This window comes from Mesoplodon bidens (assembly GCF_964165515.1).
Source record: "Mesoplodon bidens genome assembly, chromosome: 1".
Classification (NCBI taxonomy): domain Eukaryota; kingdom Metazoa; phylum Chordata; class Mammalia; order Artiodactyla; family Ziphiidae; genus Mesoplodon; species Mesoplodon bidens.
Genome location: NC_138176.1, coordinates 197,492,719 through 197,518,769, shown reverse-complemented (window position 1 = coordinate 197,518,769; position 26,051 = coordinate 197,492,719). Strand labels below are relative to the sequence as shown.

Below are 26,051 nucleotides of genomic sequence, written 5' to 3'. Positions count from 1 at the left end.
AAGCGTTATTCTGTTGACCTACAGGATTTTCCTCCACGTTGACTTTTCGTATTTTGAATCACTCAGCATTCAGTGTTTTCTATGATCTTTTCCCCTTTACTGTTTCCTTTGTCCAGTTTCTTCAAAGAAACTTTGCGACCATTTTATAAAGCATAGCTTTTGTTGTCATGTAACAATAGCAAGATAGAATATACAAATAAATGGCATTAAAATTGGGCTAGACTTTGGAATACTGTGTGAACATGGACGGGTGGAAGTCATTTAGTTCCTCATAGGAAGTGGTTCTGTATTAAGGATTTCTTAATCTTCATGGTGTTTATGTATCAGCAGCATAGGGACTGAGCATTCTTTTGAAGCACTCATTCCATATTTCTCTCTAAAAAAAATAAGTTTGTAATAAGCCTTGTGGAAACAACTTTGTAATATCAATTTATTTATAGGTGAAGAAAATAAAAGCCATTTAAATACGGCAGGGATAACATCTTCAAGAAGATTATGCGGAAGAGTGAGTTTCACAGAGACAGCGTACTGGAGAGGAAAGTTCTTAGAAGCAGAAGATAATTATGTGTCATGCTCATCTTTTCATTCCATATTTAAGACAAAAACATTTCTTTAAGTTCACTTCAGCCTTGTGTCTTTATAACACTATGATATTTGTCTGAAACACTGTAAACTTTTGTTTTAATGAAATTCCTTTGGGTGAGATAAATGGGGAGAGGAAAAAGAAAATCCTATTAAGGTAAAATGAGAGAGAGAAAAAAAAGGCTCTTTAAAGTGTAATATATGGGTAGAAAAAAGTGAAGGGAATAAGAAATAGGAGGAAGCCTGAACTGGAGAATAAGTCAATCATTTTTGTTTAGTAGACTCTCCTGGTTTGGCTATGACTCCAGTCCTTTTGGTATCCTCTTAATGGACAACAGGATCACAAAACTATAAAACTGTTAAGACAAACAGTCTGACTATTGTATAGTTACATTTAAGGCATATTGTTAGAGGAATATGAATTTATTAATTCAACAGATACATATTGTGCACTTCCTATGGACAATGTATTATTACTCTAGTTGCTGGAAATGTAGCAATAAACAGTCCAGACAGGATGCCAGTTTTCAAGGGACCCACCTTCTAGTAGGGAGAAAAGGGCAGTGAAGCAAATGCATGTTACATAAGATGATTTCAGATAAGTACTGAGGAAAAAACTGAAAGCAGCACGATGAAGAACCCATTGTAAATAGCATGAAAAACTCCCATTCATGACAACTACACAACTGCTGCCTTTCAGTTCATCTGAAAGAAGGTTAATGAGACCTTTGTGAAGATAATTGAAATTGTATTGAAATAATAGCTGGAGAACAGTTAATGCTGTGCAGGTGGATTAAGTGAGACAGTGTCTCTTCTGGTGATGGGAGCCAGCCAAGATTTAGAACACTTTGACAGCTGACAGTTTTGAGGGCTATATGCAGTGCTTACTTTCTCCGCTGTGCATCTGTTTTTATTCCCTACCCTTGGACTTGGCTTTGGGATGTTGTCACAAATCTGATGTTGGCATTTCCTAGCTGACAGGAGCACACTCATCAGCAGTTTTATACTTGCTCCTTACATTTTCTGTAGCTGTCTTTGGAGTTGTTCAAATAGTCTTAAAAAGAGAGAAATACATAAACTGTAAATAAAAGAAGAGAGAAATATCATGCTTACTGGTGGGCGAATTTAACATTACAGTTATGTAAAGCATCCTCCCATAATTTTATAAATTCAGCATAATTTCAATGAAATTCTTGTAGAATTTCATGGAACTTGATTAGCTAATCTGAAAACTGATGTAAAAATGTAAAGGGCCATGAGTAAGTAGCCAAGGCATTAAAGCGTATTATAAAGACATAATAACCATATGGTGTTTTTGTACAAGAATAGGCACATGGTACAATGAAAAAGAACAAAAAAAACAGAAATTGATTTATATACATACATCAATTTGATTTGCGAGACAGAGAATACAGAAATGTTTAGAATATTGACCATCCATATGAGAAATTAAGCATGATTCATACCATACACAGAAATCTTTTTTAAGAAACATTCAGGGGTGAAATATAAAAGAATATCCCTTTGACCTTATAAGATATAGTTCCTTAAATAAGACATGAAAGACTCAAAATTTGACTACTAATATTAAACTTTTGTGTATGTGTGTGTGAAAAAACCATACCAACGTTTTAAAAAAAATCAGAAACAGCTTCCCTCTTAATTGTGTTCACTTAAAAATTCACTCTGGTAAAACCAGACATGAATAGGCATATTTGGTGAAATATGTTTACTTCCTAAGTTTATTCCTTAAGGAGGTATGGGATTATCAGTATTGATTTTAATATAGAAGATTTGTTTCACTTATAGGTACGTCCAAGTAGTACACAAATATGCTGTTACTCTCAGGTGGCAAAACTCTGGTCACAGAACAGGAAGAGGAAGGTTACTGTCTGATCAAACTGAGTAATCCATACTGAAGACAGTTGCAGACACAACAGTAACCAGTATGTATTGAGCACTAACCATGTCCTAGGCCACGTTTTATTTTAAAATCATCTCAATCATATTAAATTGGCCATGTAGTGTCATAAACAAAAGTTAAAGTAAAAACTAAGGAGATTTGGAGGCTAACTGGCTGGTGAAATGGTGATTCCATTTATAGAAATTAGAAGAAAAAAGCAGAAGAGGATCTGGACCTTATACATAAGTTTGGAGTAGGATATATTGATTTACAGGACTGGTCAGACACTTGGGAATGTGATTTTGTGACTTGGGAGCGAGTTCTGAGCTACTGCTCTAGATTCAAAGAACATATGCTTATGGAAGATACTGACTTCATTCCAAGAAGTAAGGTCGCCAAGGATTTGAGAACATAGAATCTGAGGACAAATTCTTGGAGAAGAAGGAACTCTAGGTAGAAGAGGATGCAGTTCTGTAGCATCTAAGATATCTAAAGTAGGAAAGGAAGTAGAAAGTGGTGCCAGAGAGCACAATAAAATGAAGCAGTTAAAAGAGCAGTCGGTAACTGTCGTATCGTCCCATTGGTGGTCGGTAGCAAACTATTATAAAATCAGTCTCTGAAAATGTATGAGAAAATAGTATGCTTCTAATTTTGGAGAGTTATTTTTATATATCCATTTTTTCCTTGGGTGTTTTTTGTTCATTGTAAAACATTATTAAATTGATTCTTTAACAGATGCACTTACATTTTCAAAGCTGGTGACAGATAATCCTTAAATAGCAGTGTTTCCACAGGAATCATTTTGTGAAAAATTTGTTTTTGTAGTAATAAAATTTTATTTGACTTTAAAATGACCTATGAAATAATTAAGTTCCCAGCTCAAGAATTAGTTTTACGTTAGCTAAAAATATTCCGTTTGAACTTTCAAAATACTCCTTTTTCTTTTTAATGACAGGTATGGCTGGGAGTTGCATGACATTCATAGTATTTAATATCCTGCCTTTATTGCCACAAAATATTTATCCATGCAGTTTCTTCACATGACATTACTTTGTCAGTGAATCCCATGATTTGGTCTTTTGGGCTTGAATTTAACTTTCACATTTTTCTTTGACACTTCCATAGATTCTTAGCTCTGCATCAGTTCTTTCATATTGGGAGTTTATGGCTTTAATTTTAAGAAGTCTGATTAAAATATTAAAACTAGCTATAATCACATGCTTGTGAACAGCAAGAGAGACATATCACTTAAAACAGGACCCCCCTGAGGTTATAGTGAGCACTTGTCAATTCTCTAAACCTTCTCTAGATGATTTACTGCTTTTCTTAAGGTCAGAGCCAGCTGTGGGACGCTTGGTGGCTAGGTTCACTTGAACTGATAGGCACGTACACTTGGCCTTGGCCGTGATGTCCATGTAGCGCTTCTGCCAACTTCCACCTGGACCATCACCAGCCACCACTGTCTCCTGAAGACCTTAAGTGACTATGGAGACTTAGGATATGCCTTTCAAAGTCACTTAGTTCAAGAGGTAGAAAACTCACTAGCATTGTTGCTTAGCTCTTTGTGCTTCAAGTAAGTGACACCCAAGTGTGGAGCAGTGAGCCTGGGCGCACCAGGCTGCAGTAGCCTGGCTCCTGTCTTATGCCCTGCACTCAGTGGACAGTCAATGAGTATTTGATGACTTCAACATTTAGGCATAGCTCTGAAGTCTAATTCTACTTAGAATATGTTCTGTCCATGATTTACTAAACATGTCAGCTTCATATGTGTGCTAAGATATTTTATTCTTGACTAAAACATGAAATTTGGGCGTGAAGACATTTTAAAAATTATAATTGAACTGCTTTTTAGGACTTTTATTATATTGGACTGTTTATACCCTACTGCGTGCTATACTTTTTATGGAGTAGGAGAATATGAAAGATACGAAGGAGATCACAGTTACTGAAGTCTCTTCTCCCCCTCACTTACACTCGACAGGGACAAGTAGAGAAAGATGATGATTCCAGAGCCTTACATGAGCCTGAATCCAATGCTGATTTAATTTGTACTCACTGTGCACTGTTTTCCCATACATTTTCTGTACCATGATCACTAAAGAAAGAACCTACCTACTGTACATTTGTCAAGAAAAAACTGTTTTAGTTAATATTATTGAGTAAAATATTCAACTGCCTACAGAGGACTTAAATATATACAGTACTGTTGTGTTTTTAAACTTTCTCTAATCTCCCTAATACAATAGAAAGTCTGGTGAAAGATTTTAATTACATTATAATACTTCTTTAAAAAGCAAAAAGTTATAGCATATGCATTCTTTGTGTTACTGCTTTTCAGCCTGACTGAATGGGCTTTTGGGTTGTTAAAACCAAAAGTAGATGAACATTTCTAATGCTGTCTTAAGTATCTTCTGAAAATGAATCACTATCAATTCGGTCACCAAAGAATTAGTATTGAATTAGATCTGTTTCATGCTATCTGACCCCCTGCATGGCTCAGGAGGACCACAGTGCATTTCAAAATACGTGAACTCCTGTTACTACCCACCCTAAGGTACAGTTACAGCTGCCCCAGAAGAAGGCAGCTTTGTTATCAATCCATGCCTGCAGCTGGGAGCATCTTCCCTGGGGGGCAGGGTGGACACATTTATAAATACCATTTTTTTATTCTCTGTGCTCATGATGTGTTGTTAGAAGTGTTCTCCTTGGTGGAGCAGTGATACCAGAGTCTCCCTAACAGTATTTCTTCCTGTTTCAGTCTAGGAAGGTTGTATCTTTCTAAGGATTTGTCCATTTCTTCCAGGTGTCCATTTTGGTGTACAGTTGCTTGTAGTAGTCTCTTATGATCCTTTGTATTTCTGTGGTGTCAGTTGTAACTTCTCCTTTTTCATTTCTAATTTGATTGATTTGAGTCCTCTCCTTTTTTTCTTGATGGATCTGGCTAAAAGTTTATCAATTTTGTTTGTCTTCTCAGAGAACCAGCTTTGGGTTTCATTGATCTTTGCTATTGTTTTTTTTTGTCTCTATGTCATTTATTTCTGCTCTGATCTTTATGATTTCTTTCCTTCTACTAACTCCCTAACAGTATTCCTGTAGGACAGTTCATGTGAGTGCCTGACCATTACTTGTCCACAATTAGTGCTCAAACACTGGTAACTGCTCTGTCCTTTGCACTTATAAACTATTATAGTAAACAATCCTTCTTGTTAAAAAACTATCTTATATTATTTTATGTATACATTTCTTTTATGTGTTCTTTTCCCAATTCTTTTCCATTAGAAGTTATTGTAAGATATTGAATATAGTTCCCTGTGCTATATAGTGGGACCTTGTTTATCTATTTTATACCTAGTAGTGTGTGTGTGTTCCTCCCAAACTAATTATCTTCCCCACCCCTTCACTATCCCCTCCGGTAACCATAATGTGTTTTCTATGTCTGTGAGTCTATTTCTGTTTTTGTATACATTTCTTGATAATAAATCTTTAAAATTTCTCCAGAAAAGAGAATATTTGAAGAATATCACTGAAAAGTGAATGTAAGGAATTCTTAGATTGTTCTAAATTACACATTTTAGATACATTTTTCCAGGAAATGTTTTAAACACTTTTATACAGTTGCACTGGAAGTCTGAAATATTGCCATTATTTTTATGTAAAAAACATGCTACACCTACTATATGTGTATGTGTGTGTATATATGTATATATGTGTGTGTATGTATGTATATATGTATGTGTATGTATGTATATACATACGTATATATTTTATTTACTCCAAAACTCAAGTTAGTCTTCCAGAATAATTTTCCTTTTTAGTCCCTGATTGCTAAATTGTTTATTTTTTTGCACTGATGCTGTTTTACCAAAATGGTTCTGTGTTCGTTTTGCTTTATAATGGACAAGTTATTTTTGAGCAAAGCCTTCTTGGCCTTGAGTTCATAGATAAAAGGTGCATGGATAGTTTCTAGGGGCTGGATGGATACTCTGAAATTATATGCTATTTTGTGAAAATTATGAAAGTCTGTATTTAGATATATAATTTTCTGACTTGAACAGTCATATCTTTCATCAAATTCTCAAGACTTTCTCAAGCCACGGTTTAAAAGGATCAAAAAATAGCTCTTGTTATACTTGGCTCATCAGTTCAACGTTCTTGAGGAATCCTAGTTTTATAATTGGAGCAATTTTAAAGGAACAGAGGATTATAGGCATTATTTAGCAAATTATATCAAGGTTTGTTTTTTGTCTCAACAACTTCCTACATTATTATATTCTGTATAGACCAGCCTATATCATGCCCTTCACCATAATGGTGCTATTGTATTATCCCCCTATCCCATAATGCTCACAATCAATTCTTAACATTACCTTTTATACCTCTCATCTGGCACAGAAAAATAAAAGCATAAGGCTAACTAAAACATGTTTTGATCTTGGAATCGTGTAAGAAAGGGAATTGTGAAGTGAAAATCTCAACTTTGTCGGTGTTTCGTATACATGTGTTTCTAAAGTCTGACCAAGAGAATGAGGATTTTATTTTTTAAAATAGGTACTTGACTTTTGATCTCAGAAAGGGAAAAAGAGTTTCTTCCCTGAATATGATGCTCTCTGGATGAAATCTTACAGTTGCTTGAAGGTTTCTTTTAGAGATCTCAGAGATACAGTGAAGTCATTCCAAATATGAATTTAGTATAACTCAATTCCATAGAAACAGCTTTGATGGCGTGGCAGTAGATTGCTGGTGTCATTGCATATAATGTGAGGGATTTTGGTTGATTCTTCTTAAGGCCAGAGATCTTCAGAAAGCAGCAATATGCCAGGAGTCTGCCCACATGCCATCCTTTTTAACTGCTGAACTTCCTTTGTAAATGTGTTTGCAGCTGCAACATGGGCCTTTCCTGACAGCTCAGCCAGTCAACACATATTTATTAAGTGTCTGTTTTGGGTGAGGTGCTATGTTATTTTGGTGGGGGGATACCTTAGGAAAAAAAACAAACAATGAAAACAAAGCAAAACAAAAACCTAAGCAAAATCCATGATCTTTTGGAGTTTGTTAATGAAATTACACACAGATACTTTAAAAATTAAATAATCAAGTAAGTAAATGATCATATACGTGAGACAGCACTCACTGTGAAAGGTAAGCAGTTTTTACTTTTAGTATAGCTTCATTTTTCTATAGTTTTTAAGCCTAATTAAAGGAAAACATACACTTAAGAATTCATCACACAGATGTTCAGGGTGAAAGATTTCCTGATTTAGACCCAAAAGACCTGGACTGAAGGTTAATGCTGTCACTTGTCATTTATTTATTTTTATTTTTATTTTTTGACTTAAATTTTATTTTATTTTTGGGTCCATAGTAAACTACACTGTCCATTTCCCTGAGTGAAAAATTATGAGAATTAAGAGCTAAACTTTTAAACCAGTCCAAGCACTATCTTTTTTTTTTTTTAACATCTTTATTGGAGTATAATTGCTTTACAATGGTGTGTTAGTTTCTGCTTTATAACAAAGTGAATCAGCTATACATATACATATATCCCCATATTGCTTCCCTCTTGGGTCTCCCTCTCACCCTCCCTATCTAGCCCCTCTAGGTGGTCACAAATCACCAAGCTAATCTCCCTGTGTTATGTGGCTGCTTCCCACTAGCTATCTATTTTACATTTGGTAGTGTATATATGTCCGTGCCACTCTCTCACTTTGTCCAAGCTTACCCTTCCCCCTCCCCTTGTCCTCAACTCCATTCTCTCGTAGGTATGCGTCTTTATTACCGTCCTGTCCTTAGGTACTTCATAACTATATATTTTTTTAGATTCCATATATACATGTTAGCATACAGTATTTGTTTTTCCCTTTCTGACTTACTTCACTCTGTATGACAGACTCTAGGTCCATCCACCTCACTACAAATAACTCAACGTCATTTCTTTTTATGGCTGAGTAATATTCCATTGTATATATGTGCCATATCTTCTTTATCCATTCATCGGTCGATGGACTAAAGTACCTTTTAAATGATCTTTTATCTTCTCCCAATTAATAAGGAATATATCATTTGTTAAGGAGTACCAAACTCTGGAAGCTGTTTATAGTTAGAGGTAGAATTAATGTCAAACTAATTGGTCCAAGCACTGGAATGGAGCCAGAATCCAGCAAATCAGCAATAATTGGTAAAAATGTCTCCCGATTCCTTGGTAGTATTAGAAAGACTTCACAAATAACCCGTTAAAAAGTAGTTAAACAGAGAAAGTTATTAGGATTGTGATTTTTGCTGTTTTGTTGTTTTAACTTACCTTGAAATAAAGTATTGTGAAAGTAATAGATATTACCAAGTTTATGAAAACAAAAAGTTCTACTTGGTGTGCTGAGTTGACTAAAGATGCTAAGAGGAAATCATACACTTAAGAATTCATCACACAGATGTTCAGGGTGAAAGATTTCCTGATTTAGACACAAAAGACCTGGATTGAAGGTTAATGCTGTCATTTGTCATTAGGGTAACCATGTGCCCAGGTTGTCTGGGGACCGTCCTGGTTTATATCTGTGGTCCTGACACAGTAAATAATACTGCCCTCTTTCAGGCTTAAAAATGTGTTGGTTTGGACAAGAAATTATATGGCCAACTTACTGTGATGACCAACTCTATTTTTACAATAATAAAGTTTGCGTAATACATTTAGTCTTTCAGGCTGTTGAGGTAGCCAGAAGAAACCTGTGTATGAGAAAACATTTTGTAATCTGAACATCATTTATAAGAACTAGAAAGAGGTATATAAACATTAGTGTATTCATTTAAGCAGAAAGACTATAGTGACTTGTATACAGAGAGTGGTTTTATTTTATTTTAGTCAGTCATTCTCAAACAAATTTGGTATTACTCTTGTTTAAGTGGTTGTGTAATGCCCTAGTTTCCCAGAATATGTTATGTTGAAATTGAGGCACAACCGGACAATGAAGAATATTGAAACCTAGATTTTACTTGTGAAGAGGATAAGTGGTAGATTCAAGGTCCCTTTATCAGTAGGAAGGAGAAACTTAATTCTGCCTAAATCTGAGAAGCCATTAACTAAGCATCATGTGGACCACAGAACCTTGGCAAGCAAGAGTCAGCTCACCATTTGGAACTTTCAAAAACACAGTTTCTGGGACAAGATATTAGGGGATAGTTATTACTACTTCACAGGGTTGTTAAAAATATTAAAGAGATAATGTATATGGAAACATCGGGTCTGTAACCTGAAATTTTGAGTAGCTGCTTAATAAATACTAGTTGAGTAAATGCGCAAGATCTGGGAAGAATGAAGCGTCAAGGGAATATATCCTACAAAATAATGCTCTTTCTTTAATTTTTTTCTATGCCAGCCAAGACCTCTCCCTTATAGATTGTTATGAATGACCATGAATACAAGTTCATTTGACTGACTCAGATAACACTTATTACAAGCTGTGTGTGTCTTCTCAATCATTCAAACTATTTTTACTTCCAAAATCTGAGACTGAAGATTCTGAACCCCCTAGATTAGGATTTGAGGTCACCAAAAGACTCAATTTTACTATCTCCATCTACTGGCAGGGAGGAACTATCCCCAAGCATCTGGACTGGCATAGAAAAGAGGAGAAAGAACATTTAAAAGGTAAGCGAAACATATATTTTATTTACTCTCCATTTTAAACTTTTCTTATACACGCTTGACATAATCTCACGTGATTAAGGTTTATACAGTGAACCCTATTAAAGCAGAGAGTTTCTTTAGGTTGGATCACATTCTTACCTGATTCTTCGACATGAGCAAGTGTAGACTTGACTGTTTTCTTTTCATAGTGGGAGTCCTCACATCCTTGTACTTCTAAATGTCTGGCCAGTTGTGCCAGTGTTTCAGGGCTTGTTTTCATATTCCTAATAATCTGCAAACTGCAGCATGCTTACTGAAACATCTCTGTTCTCAATTGTGTATTCTCTGATGTGTTCAAGGTAACGTCCCCTGGCTTATTGTTTTGGCTGTTATGGTGTAGAGAGAGTAGCAGGATGTTTCTCAAAGTGTAATTGATTATTCTGGTGTTTCTTAGAGTATTTTTTCCATCCTTCACTGATACTTAACTTTCTTTCGCAGAACTTACTGAATAAAAGGTCCTTGTTAATTCCTGAGTAAAAGTCTTAATACATTTTTTTATATCAGGGGCTTTTTCTTGGTATGTTGCTTCCCCATCATAAATCTTTTTGTTCTGGATGACTTTTAACAAGATTACAACATTGCAATCAAATTTGAAAGTATGATGACTGCTATCAAATAAATATTTTGACGGTTTGTGTGGCTGTGCAGGAATAGATCTCTGTAAATTTAAATCATGTGTTTTAAGTGATTAGTATAGTTGTTCTTCAGGCTTCTGTTATGGATATCTTTCTTTAAAAAGCCTGATCTCTACTGGAAAATAAGAGTGATAGATAGCCACATGTCAAGACAATTAGTATTACTACAGTTGCTGTAATTGAATTAAGTACAATTTGTACTTTTTCTCCTGCCAGTTTTCTCCTGCATCCCCTCACTCCCTGGGCATGTATTTCCATAACTTTGTTCCATTTCTTTGTACAATGTTCAATTTCTTTCAGAAGAGGAATGGATGGATTTATAGGAAACATGGGTGGAGAGTTTTCAGCCTCAAAATCAGATTTCATGGGCAAGAATTTTCAAGGAAATGCTCTGTTGAGACAGGTCTGTTCCCTTGCTGGGAGGTCACAAATGCAGCTGGTCCATTTGCTGGCTGGGGATTACACTCACGTAAACAGTGCAAATACCATGCAGAAGGATTCTTAATCTTCTTGTGGCATCTGACACCGTCCAATCTGACAGACATATCCTCAGAATCTTCCCTGAGATCAGAAGCTAAGGGAGTAGGTATTTTTGAATAATGTTGAAGGAACCAGTGATAAGGAGTGTCAGAGAATCATCCCTCCTCACACATGAAACTTCCAGTGGACTCTGTAAAGTTCAGTTCAGTTCCTGCTTTGAAATTGTGTTCAAAGTTCAAAATAGGTGTCTTCTTGACTCTGTCCCATCCTGTGTTTCAGATCCTCTTTTTAGACTGCTCGACTCTGGATCTTTGGTTTGATTTTAAAAGTATTGTCATAAAACTAGCTGTTGTTGAAGAATTCTGCTAGTGGTTATATTCAGGCCAATTATTCGACACCTTCATGTTTGTGCTTATTTTCTCCCTTATAATAGCCCAACTAGATGATAAAATAACATAAGCTGAGCTGAAATAGCTTGGCATGATTTGGTATCTCCTGGTCATTATAAAAAATGCCTTTGCTTTGAGAAATAAAATTTAAGTAATCTATTTCCCCACCAAAATTATGTGTTTATTGATATTATTAATTTGCGAGTTCCACTTCTTTTAAAAGTCTCACAGTTGTGTTTTATACACATTCTAACATCACTTGATGATTGAGGACAGTTGTTGGTTTTGGAGGGTGGGGTAGGGAGGTGATGTTTCCTAGCAGGGCAGAATGGTTAGAATGTTCATGAGCATAAGTCGGCTTAAACGTGGCCTGTGAAGGGCAATCACGGCCAGTGTAACTGCTCCTCACTTATTCCTGCTATCTTGATGTGGAATTACTACTGAAACCAAAGATCCTGCTGCAGATGTAACTTGCAAATCTCAAATGTTGCTTATGGAAAGAGATGCAAACCCAAACCCTCTCCATTATTGAGAGTGTTTAATTAATAACATTTAAAACATAAGGTGGGAGGACACGATTTGCATAGAAGTGACCAAATTTATTATTTTTCCTGTCTTTAGATGTTATTCATAAGAAACTCATAGGCTTATTACCTATAAATTATACGCATTCATCTTTAATGATAAATATAAGTAGGAAGCAACCAAGTCTCATTTTTCAACACTGATGATGGTTGAATATATTAAGGCTGAAACAGGTTCCTATTTTATTGTTTCTTAAAAATCATTTATTTTGCCTAATTCAGAGTTTAACATAAGAGAGAATTTTAAGCATACTTTAAAAATTCACTTAAGTCATATACGAATGGCCTTATTTAATTAGTAAGTTTGTACTGATTACTGTTTCATTATTACTTTCCTTGATGCATTTTAAACATCTTCCCATCAAAATGTCACTACTGTGTCTAGACATTGTGTGTTCACAAAGAAATCGGTCACTGCTTTCCACATTTGAAATTGCTGGTAAATTCCATCTGAATGTTGTAAATTATACATCCAGTGCAGATACAATACACTGACAGATCCTGAGTCTCCAAGTGGATTAGGTTCTTTATTGGACATATCTTTTCTTAAATAAGCATATTTGTTTGTTTAGAGGTTAAGTAATATGAATTTGCACTTAATCGTGTGTCATAATATTTCACATAAATACATTTCGCTGCTTAAAATATTTCAGAGCTCCTGGTATTTAATATGAATAATAATTTAATATGAATAATTTAATAATTTAATATGAATTCTACACTGAATAATAGTTTTAATTCAACAGGAGAGTCAATTAAATATTGAAAAAATGAAATCAATAGTGAATCTTTAAAGTGAATGTTTCTTTTATTCCTCATTTGTCTCTGTTCTATATTCTGGTTTTAGCCGCCTTGTGGTATGTAAAATAATGTACAATTTAATGCAGAATAAAAACTAATAGCATTGCTCAAACATGTTTCTGTGTAATGGTGTGTGTAATGTGTGTGTATACAATTATATTCGTTACTAATTGGTGTGCAGTAAAGGCTTTAAGGAGATTCTGTGTTTATATACTTGGCAATTTATCCTGCAGCGTAAGAGGTAAGAAGATTATTGCCAGTGTGTCTCCCATAATTGAGCCTTCACTGAAAATGTTATGTCATACCCCATTGTATAAAACCCAAGTAGGTTATTTTTATCACTACCTTAAGGCTAAAATAACATGCTGTCAAATCATTACCATTTCTATATCTCGTGCCTCAACAGCAGAAGAACTTTATGGATCTTATTTGCCATGTCCTTTGTAACATTAATCCAGATATTTTCAAGCATGAACAGGGAACACCAGTAATAATCACGCCAGGACAATGGTCCTGAACCACGGCCCATTTTGATTTTGGTCACATGCGTAAAAATCTTAACTCTAACTTGAATAATAGTAAGAGTGATTTGTTTAGTCATGTACCCGAGAAGCCCAGAGCTGGGCTGAATTCACTCTGTGGTTTGAGCTGGGATCTGGCTCCACTTTGCTGTACTGCTGTGTGTCTGTCTACTTCTGTGCATTGACTTTTCCATCAGACTGGATTCTAATATGACAGCTTATTGGCTACAGCAGCTCTGGACCTTACTTCTGCACCCAACATGGTCTAATCCCCAACTGTTGAGGGGGAAAAAAAAAAGCCATTGGATTCACTCTGGCCCCTTAGAGCCATCCATGCAATGAGGGAAATGGACTCATGTTGATTTTCCAGGCATATTTCTGGGTAGAGTCAACCAGGGCTGCTTCACAGTGCTGGTGGGAAGGGGGAGGGATGCTATGAGGATGCTCATGTATAAACTTTCCCTCATTGCATTTGGAAGTTTTGCTATGAACTTCTGAACATGGGCCCTCGTTTCTTACCATTGTTCATAGGTAGGTAGGAAGCTTATGGGTGAATTCTTTTACTTCTTTTTAGATACAAAATAATTCAAACCTCTTTTTAAAGATAGTGCCAAGTCAAAGAAATGGCATAATTTCTACAAAGTTATCCTCTTTCCTCCTTCTTCAATCAACCTGTAGAAGGGAATCAGAAATTTGTATCACTGCTGAAAAATTACTGCTTCTTGCTTCATCAGTTTGATCTTTGTGAAATTGGATTCTTTATACATATTGACCAATTTTGCATTATCTTCCATAGCAATCTTCTATTTACTAACATCAGAAAAACTGGATACCTGATAATAAATTTTCTTTCTCACTGTGTTTGAATTAGGCCGAATGTGATGGACAAAGTTTCTCCTTCACATACATACTGATTTGTAATTATCAAGATGGTTAGTTTATATGAGCATCGTTTCATATGAAATTTAAAACAGTCTCTGATTATCTCTAGTTTATAAAAAAATAAATCCTGATATCAAGTGTCTTGCCTAAAATAACAGATTTTTTAAAATTAATTCATTACTCTATTTTTGGCTGCATTGGGTCTTTGGCGTGGCTCGCGGGCTCTAGAGCGCAGGCTCAGTAGTTGCAGTGCACAGGCTTAGTTGCTCCATGGCACGTGGGATCTTCCCAGGCCAGGGCTCGAACCCACGTCCCCTGCATTGGCCAGAAGATTCTTAACCACTGCACCACCAGAGAAGTCACAAACTAACAGATTTTTATTATCAACTGATTCATAGTTCAGAGTTACGATAAAATAATGACAACAATTGTGGCATTCTCAGTGTGATAAAATTATAAAACACGTTTTATTTTAAAATGAGTTAGTATGTTAAGAAAATGGCAAATCTCAGTAATGAGTAATCTGTCACCTTCAGCTGAAATATATATGTAGGTTATAATAGATGAACTTGGAGTAAATATGAATTAAGGGACTTTAATTGGGGAGGAATGTACATTGTAAAAGCTTCTTATTCTCATGTGTATAGTCTCTGGAAACTTATGAATGAAGGATGGAGTGTTGAAACTGTTTTATTGCCAAGTTCCAAGATATCAAGTTTCTTTATACTAACAATATGTACTATGTGGTGCCATGTGCCAGGCACAGAGCTAGATACTGGTTACAGACTTCAAAATCAGTTTTGCCTAGAAGATTTTCTACCTCACTAGAAGTTCAGAGTGTGGCAGAAAAGAAAGAAATGTCAGCCCACATGTGATGATTAAAGTATGTCATCCTACATAGAGAACAGACTTGTGGTTGCCAAGGGAGAGGGGGTGGGAGAGGGATGGACTGGGAGTTTGGGATTAGCAGATGAAAACTATTATATAGGAAGGATAAACCACAAGGTCCTACTGTACAGCACAGGGAACTATCTCCAATCTCCTGGAGTTAAACCATAATGGAAAAGAATGTATATATATGTATAACTGAATCACTTTGCTGCACAGCAGAAATTAACACAATGTTGTAAATCAACTATACTTCAATAAAATAAATTTTTAAAAATGCAGCCCTAAAGGAATGTACAAAGGGAATTAAGGATTACATTCCATAAAAGGTGACATCTGAAGTGGGTTTTGATAATTGAATATGTATTTACTAGAATACCTAGTCTAGGAATGATACTAAATTACAGTCCTAGAAGTTGTCACATTAAGAGGACAAGGCTTTGTCTTGTTCTGATGTCCCAAGCCCTTGGTACAGCGGATGAAACATAATAGGTTCTTAATATATGATTTTTGACTATTCATTCCCTTGAGGAATAAAATGATTATCTTTTGGAAGAAATTCAAGAACTTCAATTAGGCATATTTTAAATAATTGCATTTTTCTTTATGGCTTACTTAATATAGCAATCTCTTCTTTTATTTTTCCTTAGTGAACATTTTTTTTGCAATTTGTAAACAGTTTGAGGTAGACAACACTAACTTTTTTTGATTGTTTTTGTTTTATTTTGCTATTGTTTTAAAGTATGGGAAACAGTAGATGGAGCCAATAAGAAAACAAAAACTTGAGTCTCAGTTTTTTTCGTATTATTGTATTAAGTATTATTGTACTTTTGTGTTTAGTCTGAATTTAAAATATTAAGCATGAAAACAAGGTACTTCTATATAGTTTGGAATTTATGGAGAGAGATTTGTTTGTGCTGTGGAGTTCAAGTATACGTTCTCTCTACAGAATCAAGTAAGATTAGGTGAGATTACTCTGGATTTTCTAGGCAAAAAGTGCCAATTTATGGATCCAGTGAAACTAGCAACAAATACATCTATATATATATATATATATATATATATATATATGTGTGTGTGTGTGTGTGTGTGTGTGTGTGTGTGCATGTATATATATGTTAAATAATTTTAACTAACTTTTGTTAAAAGTGAAATTTGCTAATTAAGAGTTAATGAGACTGAAAATGGAAATAGCCATATAAAAAACTAGCAAGATTAAGATAAAGAAGGATTATCACAGGCAAAAAAGAAAATAGTGAGCAGACCAAAGCCCAAATAAGACTAGTGAGTATGTGTATGCATCAAGGAAGGATTTAGAAATAGGTGCACCTGACTATTACAGAAATACCTTTTCTAACACAATTTGAAGATAACATATATTTGGAAGTAAACGCATCAAAGATCTCATAAGACACCTGTGAAATCTACCAGTTTATGGGGACACATCCCTATGCCCTCCCTATGTGAACAGGAACTGGAATTCTTCAGAACTTAAAGCTAAACCAAAACTGGAGGCCTTTCTTTTTACCTCATTCTTAGTCCCCCAGGTCTTTTCTGCTATTGTCAACTTAAAGCATTAACATGGAGAAGGACATGGATGGTTTCTCTTTCTTTAGGAATTATATCTTGTCCACAGAGTTTTTTTTTTTTTTTAATGTTTATTTATGTATTTATTTTGGTGCTCCGGGTCTTAGTTGCGGCATGCATGTCGGATCTAGTTCCCTGGCCAGGGATGGAACCTAGGCCCCCTGCATTGGGAGTGCAGAGTCTTGCCCACTGGTCCACCAGGGAAGTTCCTACAAAACTTCTTTTTTGATGTTATCTTTTTAAATAAGAGAGCTTTTCAAGCATTAAATTTTTTTATTGCTTTTCATGATTCTCTTACTCCTTCCCTCTTTCGTTCTTAATAAATATACTTTTTTTTTTTTTTGCGGTATGTGGGCCTCTCACTGTTGTGGGCTCTCCCGTTGCAAAGCACAGGCTCCTGACGCGCAGGCTCAGTGGCCATGGCTCACGGGCCCAGCCGCTCCGCAGCATGTGGGATCTTCCTGGACCGGGGCACGAACCCGTGTTCCCTGCATCGGCAGGCGGACTCTCAACCACTGTGCCACCAGGGAAGCCCAATAAATATACTTTTAAAGGGGCTAACAGTCTGAAATGCATGGCAAATATTATGAAGTTGCTTTGGTTTTACTGTTAACTTATTGAATACATACAGATGTGTAATGATTCTTCATAACTGAATTGTATGTGAACATATATAGTCAACAATTTTAGAGTCTTCACATTATTAATCTCCCTTCTTTTCATTTTCTATTGTTATTTTATGTTAGTTTTCAATACTCTGACCTCAAGGAGGGTTGGGAAGGATAATATGAAATGATGGTGTTAATTTTAATTTTTAAAATTTAGTGTTTATATATATATATTTTCACTTTTAATGCTGCCTCACCTGGATGAACAAGACTTATCTGGATGAACAAGACTTATTCTTGTTGAGGATGTATTGCAAGGAGCATGTTGTAAATACGTTAATGATTGCTGACAAACATTTGTTTCATTTCTTTGGTACTTTCTTTGAGTGTACTGTCCATTGTTTAGGAAAAGCAAACGTTCAATAAAGTAGTCACAAAATAGGTACTTGTCTCATCCCTAAAATCCTAGTAAAGTTCTGTGTTTGGAAAGATGATTTGTTAAGCAACTGAACTATGAACGTGAAGTCTTATTTTGGTAGATCCTACTCTTTGTTGCTTCTTTTTTTTTTTCTTTTCGATTATAGGCCTCGTTGTTTGAGATTTACATGTAACGTTGACAGTCATGTGCAAATCATATGTATTTGGTGGCAAACCTCACTGCGTTCTGAGTTGATTTTGGGGGAGCAGCAATTTAACTTAAAAGGAAATTTACAATTCTTTTACCACAAATAAGGCCTAGATTTTCATCCTTTAAATTATGCTTAATTATAGTTTAATGGAATTGTGAACTATAAAGGAAAAAATAAAGATGTAAACACAATCTAAGTATATACGTTTTAGCCATGAGCTTTTTTTGACTGAAGATATAAAAATAGAATTCAGGTCTTTTAGTAACCATGTAGTTTACATATATGAAAGTGTAAACACTGTTATATTTGTAAACAGTGCTGTGGATGATATAAGGCACTCTTTTTTTTTTCTTTTTTGAGACAGAATGGGGCAAATAATATATTTTAATAAATTTGATTGGAAAAAAATAATTCATTAAAAAATATTAGCTGCCAAAATGAGAAGGACTCTTGATATAAGCTACTGCTCTAAAATACCTCTGAAATATGTAGGCTATTGTATTAAAATTTAGATAATGGGGAAATATCTCATTTTTAAAAGAAATCTTTGAAAGCAGACAATATATTAACTTAATTTTAATAGTAGATTATGATCATTTTCTTTAAAAAATTGTCAGTATAGAGGAGAATTCATCTAACTTTATAGATCCTTCTGTGTCCTTATGAGATATACTGGTGCTAAATTATGTGCACAGGAGAGGTATTGATTGTTTGATATATGTTAATATAACCAATGGCCATATCAAATATTAGCCCCCAATAAGAGGGAACATGCTTTTGCACAAGTTATAATTATAAATAATAATTATTTAATTTAAACATCCTATGGCACTTAAGGCATATTTACTAATATGATGATATTCCCCATTATATGAACTGTATATATTCAAAGGAAATTATGTTTGTCTTTATCTTGTCTTAGACAATATAAAATCATACTTAACACTCATTGTTGAAACAGCTGAGTTTAAGAGAATGAAAAAGCTGCTTTCAGAACCATAACTACACCTTGTTAAAGTTATTTGGGGTGTTTTAACAATAAAACAGGTATTCTTTAACCCTAACCATATTCTCACTAATAAATAACCCTTAACATTGTCTTTGAATTCAAGAAGTTTCTTAGAGCATATTCTTAAGTTGCATTTTATCAGTGTGAGATATGTATTTTGCGTCACATAAATAGTAAATGAAAAGTTGCTACAATTACTCTAAGTGCCGTTGAAGAACGAAGGGCAAAAAGACATACTTGCAAATCAAATAGCTTTGTGCACAACAGAAGGTATATTAATTGTCTACTGTTAGGTAAGAAATCACCACGAACTCGCAGTTTTAAACACCCTGTTTGCTCTCAGCTCTGGAGCTCAGAAATCCAGGCCTGGGAGACTGGGCTTTTGCTCCAAGTTTTTACAAAACTAAAATCAAGGTATGAGCGAGATTCGATTCCTTTCTGGAGGCTGGTGAAGAGTCTGCCTCCGATTCATTGAGGTCTCTTGAGGTTTCAGGATAAAACCCCCTCTTTCTTGGTACCTCTCAGCCACCCACATCCTGAGCACACAACCTGCTCCCCTTCCAAGGCCACCACACAGAATTCTCCCCATTGAGTCTCTTTCACACTTGGAATTTCTAAGATCAAGAAGGGCCAGCTTCTGTTAAGTGTTCACCCTATTAGGTTAGGCTTCTCCTATAATCTAACTTTTTATTAACTCAGAGTTAACTGACCTGATCATGGGAGTAATACCCCATCCTTGTTACAGCTTCCACCCACTCAAGGCAGGGACTCCTGACGCATGAGGGACATTGGGGGTAGCCTCAGAGTCTGCCTTCCAGAGCGGGAAGCAAGGTCATTGGTGTAAACTCATGGAGAGAGCATGTGGAGTTGAAATACTTAGCAGGCAAACTTGGCACGAAGTAGTCCATTGGTCAAAAAGGAATTCACAGATCCACACTACTGTCGATAAAACAGATAACCAACAAGGACCCACTGTAGAGCACAGGGAACTGTACTCAGTGTCTTGTAATGACCTATAATGGAAAAGAATCTGAAAAAAATAGATACATATATATGTATCACTGAATCACTTTTCTGTACACCTGAAGCTAACACAATACTGTAAATCAATTATGTTTCAATTAAAAAAAGGGAAGTAGGGTATAGGAGTGAAAGAATTGAAGAGGAAAAGGCAGAAAACCATAATAGAAAGAAAAAAAAAAGAGAAGAAAAATGTAGTTTAGTATAAAATGTCAATGATTTAATAGGCCTTAGACAACTCTATATTGCACAGTTTGATGGGATGTACCTAAAAGAAGTCAATAAAATGAGAATTTTTTTCATATTTCTGAAAGTAACTATGCATATATTGAGATTGGACGTTGGGAAATGGGCAAATAAAAGAAAAATCTTGCTTATAAAGTAATGATATTCTTCTCTCTGTGTAATACTGCAAATACAAAGTTCAGTCTTATGAAGCAAATCTCTAAATCATGAAAACTAATGAGGTATTGGTACAGTGTAATATTGTTGTCCTGATGTTATGAGTATATCAAAGTTGAACAAAAACGTGTCAGGTGTTATGCACATTACTTCATGTGTTCAAGGTGCAGTTTAGGACTTTTAAATTGTTTTAGAAATTGAATAAAAGAGTCTTTAAAAGTTTTTTTTTTAAACTGGGATTTAGCAAACTTAATGGATTGGATTTTCATGGCCTGAAAAAGTGTAACTGTCTTACTTCTTAGATTTTCTTTGTGTAGGTAAACAGCTGCTCCTTTTCCAAATACCAATTATTTGTTTCCTCTCATTATGAACTCTCAGTTGGGTGGATATAAGAACACTTTTGTCTCTACACTACTGTGTGTAAAATAGATAAACAACTGGGACCTACTGTATAGCACAGGAAACTATATTCAATATCTTGTAATGACCTATAATGGAAAAGAATCTGAAAAAAAATCTATATATAAATGAATCATGTTGCTGTACACCTGAAACACTGTAAGTCAACTATGCTTCAATAAAAAAAGAACACTTTTGTCTCAACAAATTGTCTGAATTTGCCCGTCCCCTCATCTCTCCCCCTAACAATCTAAGCAAAGGAAAAAGATATTAATAACAATGTATTTTGGCATTTCACCGTGTAAAATGTTGCCATGCCTAATAAACTTGGAAGCTATTTTATACTGTATTCTCCTCTTAGAAATTTAAAATTCATGTTAGCCTTTTAAAGTCACTGAGAAGTCCTGCAACATTTCTTATAATTTCATATCTTCATAGACTGCTGTTAGTTTCCTTACAACAAGAAATTGATACCATTGCTTTGACCTCATTTCATTTTTCGAGGTCATTTAAGGGTTGACATCATTTAGTAATTACAGTTCATGGGAAACATTGGGCTTATATTGGGTACCTTTTTTCAGAAGTTATTTTGAAACCTATAATTTTTGAAATGTCTGTTCTAAGTGTGTGTCTATGCTTATGTTTTTACTTTCAGGAGTACAAGATCCCCAGCATGAGAGAATTATTACTGTGTCTACTAATGGAAGTATTCACAGCCCGAGGTTTCCTCATACTTATCCAAGAAATATGGTCTTGGTATGGAGATTAGTAGCAGTAGAGGAAAATGTATGGATACAGCTCACATTTGATGAGAGATTTGGGCTTGAAGACCCAGAAGATGACATATGCAAGTAAGTGATCATACTTGAAATTCCAACAGTGTAACAACTGTTACAGTCTTTCAAGTTGCTTCATTTTGAGGCTGTGATTTTAAATGGCATCTTTTGTTCTCTTATGTTTTTCTGATGATCCAAGAAATTTACAACCTTATTTAAGCTCTGTTTCTATCTACATCTGAAAGTAATTTGAGGTAATATATGGTAAAAAAACATTACATATAGAGTAAAACAATTTATAAAATAAGGAATAGAGAATAAAAAGCCAAGTAAAGGAATGTAGGTTGTGCCAGAGTTACCACTAGTTCCAAAACTGTTACCTTTGTGCTTCCTTATAGCCAAATCAATAAGACAAATAGTAAGCTATAAAAAGAAAGAGCAGTGTCCATGCATACATATTATCCATAGTATCCAGTATCCATAGCTACACAAATAGATACATACATACACCCAGAGCTAAGAAATTTGAATATTTCATTACAAGGAAGAAATACAGTTCTGAAAGCAGAGTTAGACATTTAGGCTAACATTATAGTTGGCCAGGTAGAAATTTATCATAATTCTCCTAGAAGCTTTCATGAACCAAAGTCAGCTGGAGTATTTCAACCATGCAAAAGACCACCTACCGTATGTCATACAAATATTAGTCTTTAAATCCTATGTGAATATACTTGTCAAGGTTGGGTGGTCTCACGGAAGATTTTTCACTTCAATGGCATTTGTATATCATGAAAATATTTTACTTGAGCTTCTTTGTGGGGTTCTTTATTTTCCCTTTGATATACAAGTTAAAAGAGAATTTTCTCTTTGTGGTATATTACAGATAAATATTTCAATACAGATAAGATAAACTTTATACTTGCTGTCATCACAATTTGTATCTTTAACATTTATGTATAGTTACATTTTTTTTTCCAAGTTCTTCTTTCTGTGGCTATGTGTTTCGGGTTATTTTTTCCCTTCCATCTCTAATTTTAGGCTTTGAGAAGGATCAGTTATTCTAGCTATTTTTGGAGATGGTGTTATTCAACCCTTCATTTTATAGATAAGCAAACCGGCCCGACAAGTAAAGTAGCTGCCTTAGGTCTCATTCATGTTTTATAACTCAACACGTACTAAAATCCATTTTTCTAACCCTCGTAGAGATGGTTTTTCACCATGCTGTTCTACACCTCTTGCCTTCTTTTCATATGGAGGATTACATAATGTTGTAAAAACTGCAGAGGGTTTAAGGTTTGGCCCTCCTTGCAAAGTAGCAAGTTAACCTACCACAGTTTCATGGATGCTGATTGCAGACAGGAGGCTCCCGGGTCCGAGACAAAGGATCAGTGACAGCAGTGGCAGTGACAGGAGTTCTGTTCCCACAGGTCAGTGCCAGCAGGGCCACGTGACACCTGCACGCCTTGCTGGACGTGTGACGGGACAGGCAGCGTCCTGTGTGCATGCGTGTGTGCACGCGTGTGTGTGTGATGCATGTGATTAGTTAGATCACAGAAGACAAACCATCATCCAGAATGCCTACCGTAGCATTCTGTGGCTCAACTTCACTCACCATATGAGACTCGAGAAAAGTGACTCTTCCAATAGTTCTGAAAGCCCTTCTTTTTGTGCTTCCTTGATTTACCTTCCTATTATTCCTGCACATATAATCATTGTCTTAAGTTTTTTCTGTTTTTCCTCGACCTCCCGATTTTCTCTGTAATTTTACCACATGTACACATCTCCCTGTGAACTAGCCTGTAAAAATTATGTTTTGCCCCTTTTGAAGTATATATCAGTGGGATAATACTACGTGCTTACTCCTGTGACTTGAGGCAGTATGATATTTTTCGAGTTCATGTGGATGCAGAGAGCTTGGATCCATTGCTTTCTGTGACGGACCGTACTCCATTGTATAAATAGGCAACCTTTCTTGTCTTTTCCGTTTTGATGAATGTCTGGCTTATTTCCAACTCTCCTTGTCCAAAGTGCAAGAAAACTTTCTTTGAATCTATAGCTGAGAATGGTATTGCTGTCTTAAGAAATTAATATTTTCAACTTCATGAGGTAGAGTTAAATTATTCTTAAAAGTGACCAATTTACAGTTCTACCAACAATATACAAAATTTTGATTTTCTGCATTCTCCCCAACCTTTTGATTTGGCATTCTTTTAATTCTTGGTATTAGGTTAAGGGTAGAATTGTACCTTAATGTTAATTCCTATTTGTTTCTTCTTATTAGCAGTGAGCTTGAAAATTTTCATATTGTTATTGGCTACTCAGATATCCTTTGCTGCGAAATGCCTGCTTATGTCTTTTGCCCAGTTTTTACTGGGATCTTTGGCTATTTAAACTTTGGTTTCCACATTTAAGTCCTTGATTCATCTGTAATTTATCTATCGATGTGAGGTTTTTCACTAGGGTATCCCATAGAGTCCTGACATCATTTATTGAATAGTCACACTTTCTTCCAATGATGCGCAAAGCCAGCTAACTTACAGGTCAGATTTTTGTATCTGATCTGGCCAGTTTCTCCGTTCTCTGTTCTGTTCCTTGGGTTTACTGTCCCCCCCGTGTACCAAATTGACCCTGTCTCAATTACTGTAGCATTACAGAAGCTGTGTGGTAGGGAAGTCGCCTTGTTTTCCTCTCCTTTTCGAGCATCCTCACCATTTTACTTTTCAATATATGTTTTTAGAAATAGGTTACCAAGTTCCTTGAAAACTCCTGTTGTGATTTTTATTGAAATAGCATTGCATGTATAGATCATTCTCAGAAGAACTGTCATCCTTATTGTAATGACCTTCCTGTACTTGAGAACTTTATGCTTCTCCGATTATTTGGGTCTCCTTTATTGTCTGTACAATTTCAAACTATTCTTTATAAAGATGTGATGCATCATTATTTAGATTTCTTTCTATGGTCTCTTACTAAAATCCCTTTTTGAAAATTACATTTCTAATTGTATATTGCTAGTATATAGAAAGGCAATCAATTTTATAGTATCGATCTTATATCTAGCAAACTCGCTAAGCTCTTTATTTTAATAATTGTTCTGGCAATTATTTTGGATTTGTGCAAAAAAAGATATGGTTCATGAAAAAGACTTCTTTCTTCCAATCAGTTCTTTTTACTCTTTTCTATTTCTTATTAAGTTGTGGATTGCATGAGGAGGTGTCTCTGACTTCCTGAATTTAGAGTTTGCTTCTTTAAAAAAAAAATAAAGTTGAAACTTTGGAATAACTTTAGGTTTACAGAATGTTGCAAAGATGGTACAGTTTCCATATTCCCAGGTTCCTCCCATGTTATGTCTTCCATCACCACCACCTATTTGTGTAACTAAGACTCCAGCATTCATACAATGCCACTCACTGAACTACAGGCTTTACTCAGATGTCAGCAGTGCGGTCACTCCATGTGCTTTTTCTGGTTCAGGATCCTTTCCAGGATGAGCCTTGCATTTAGTCCTCAAGCCTCCTTAGTCTTCTCCCATCTGTGAGTTTCTCTTTTTGGTCTTTCATGGCCTTGACAGTTTTGAAGAGTAGTGGTCAGGTAATTTGTAGAAGAGGCCTCAGTTTAGGTTCTTCAGATGTTTCCTCATGATTACACTGAGGTTATTGGTTTGGGGGAAGTGTTCCAAATAGGTGAGCTGCTCTTCCCCTCATATGGTGGCAGAGGGTACGTACTACCAACCACCATCATCACTGATGGTGTTAACAGTAATCACTCAGGTCAGGTGGGCTGCTCCTCTGCTGAGGAAATACATTTCCCTTTCATATGCTATATTATTTGGAGGTGCGTGACTAAGTCCAGTCCACGCTCTAGGAGATAGTGATTAAGTTACACCTCCTAGAGGGGGGAATATATACGTATATTATTGGGAATTCTTCAGTAAAGAAAATTTGTGCCTTTTCTTCCCTCTTTTCTTCCTTCCTTCCTTCTTTCTTTCCTTCCTTCCCTCCTTCCTTCATTCCTTCCCTCCTTCCTTCCTTCCTTTATTTCTTCAATCATTTGTATCAGTATAGACTCACGGAGATTTATTTTATGCCCTGTGTTATAACGCAGTGCTATTGTTGTTTACTTTGTTGTTGAAATCGTTTCATCTTTGGCCACTGGAAGTACAAGGTTTGCTGTTAACACATCGATATTGAATATGATGATTGATGAAGATTTTCTTATAATATTTGAAGTACTTTGTACGGGTTTTTTTTTTTTTTTTTTTTTTTTTTACATTTCTAA

At 35.4% G+C, this 26,051-nt stretch overlaps 1 protein-coding gene across 3 annotated transcripts in view; it reads left to right on the top strand.

Annotated features, from left to right (window-relative positions):
- PDGFC (platelet derived growth factor C) overlaps positions 1-26,051 on the top strand; it is a 210,585-nt gene that overhangs the window by 96,968 nt on the left and 87,566 nt on the right. For 2 of the 3 annotated variants that reach the window (XM_081232807.1, XM_081232808.1), the window contains exons 2-3: positions 10,064-10,124; positions 21,653-21,848. In XM_081232807.1, the coding sequence (XP_081088933.1) occupies positions 21,745-21,848 (104 nt within the window). In that variant the 5' untranslated portion in view covers positions 10,064-10,124; positions 21,653-21,744. The remainder of the gene's footprint in view (positions 1-10,063; positions 10,125-21,652; positions 21,849-26,051) is intronic. The other variant, XM_081232806.1, reaches the window with a different exon arrangement.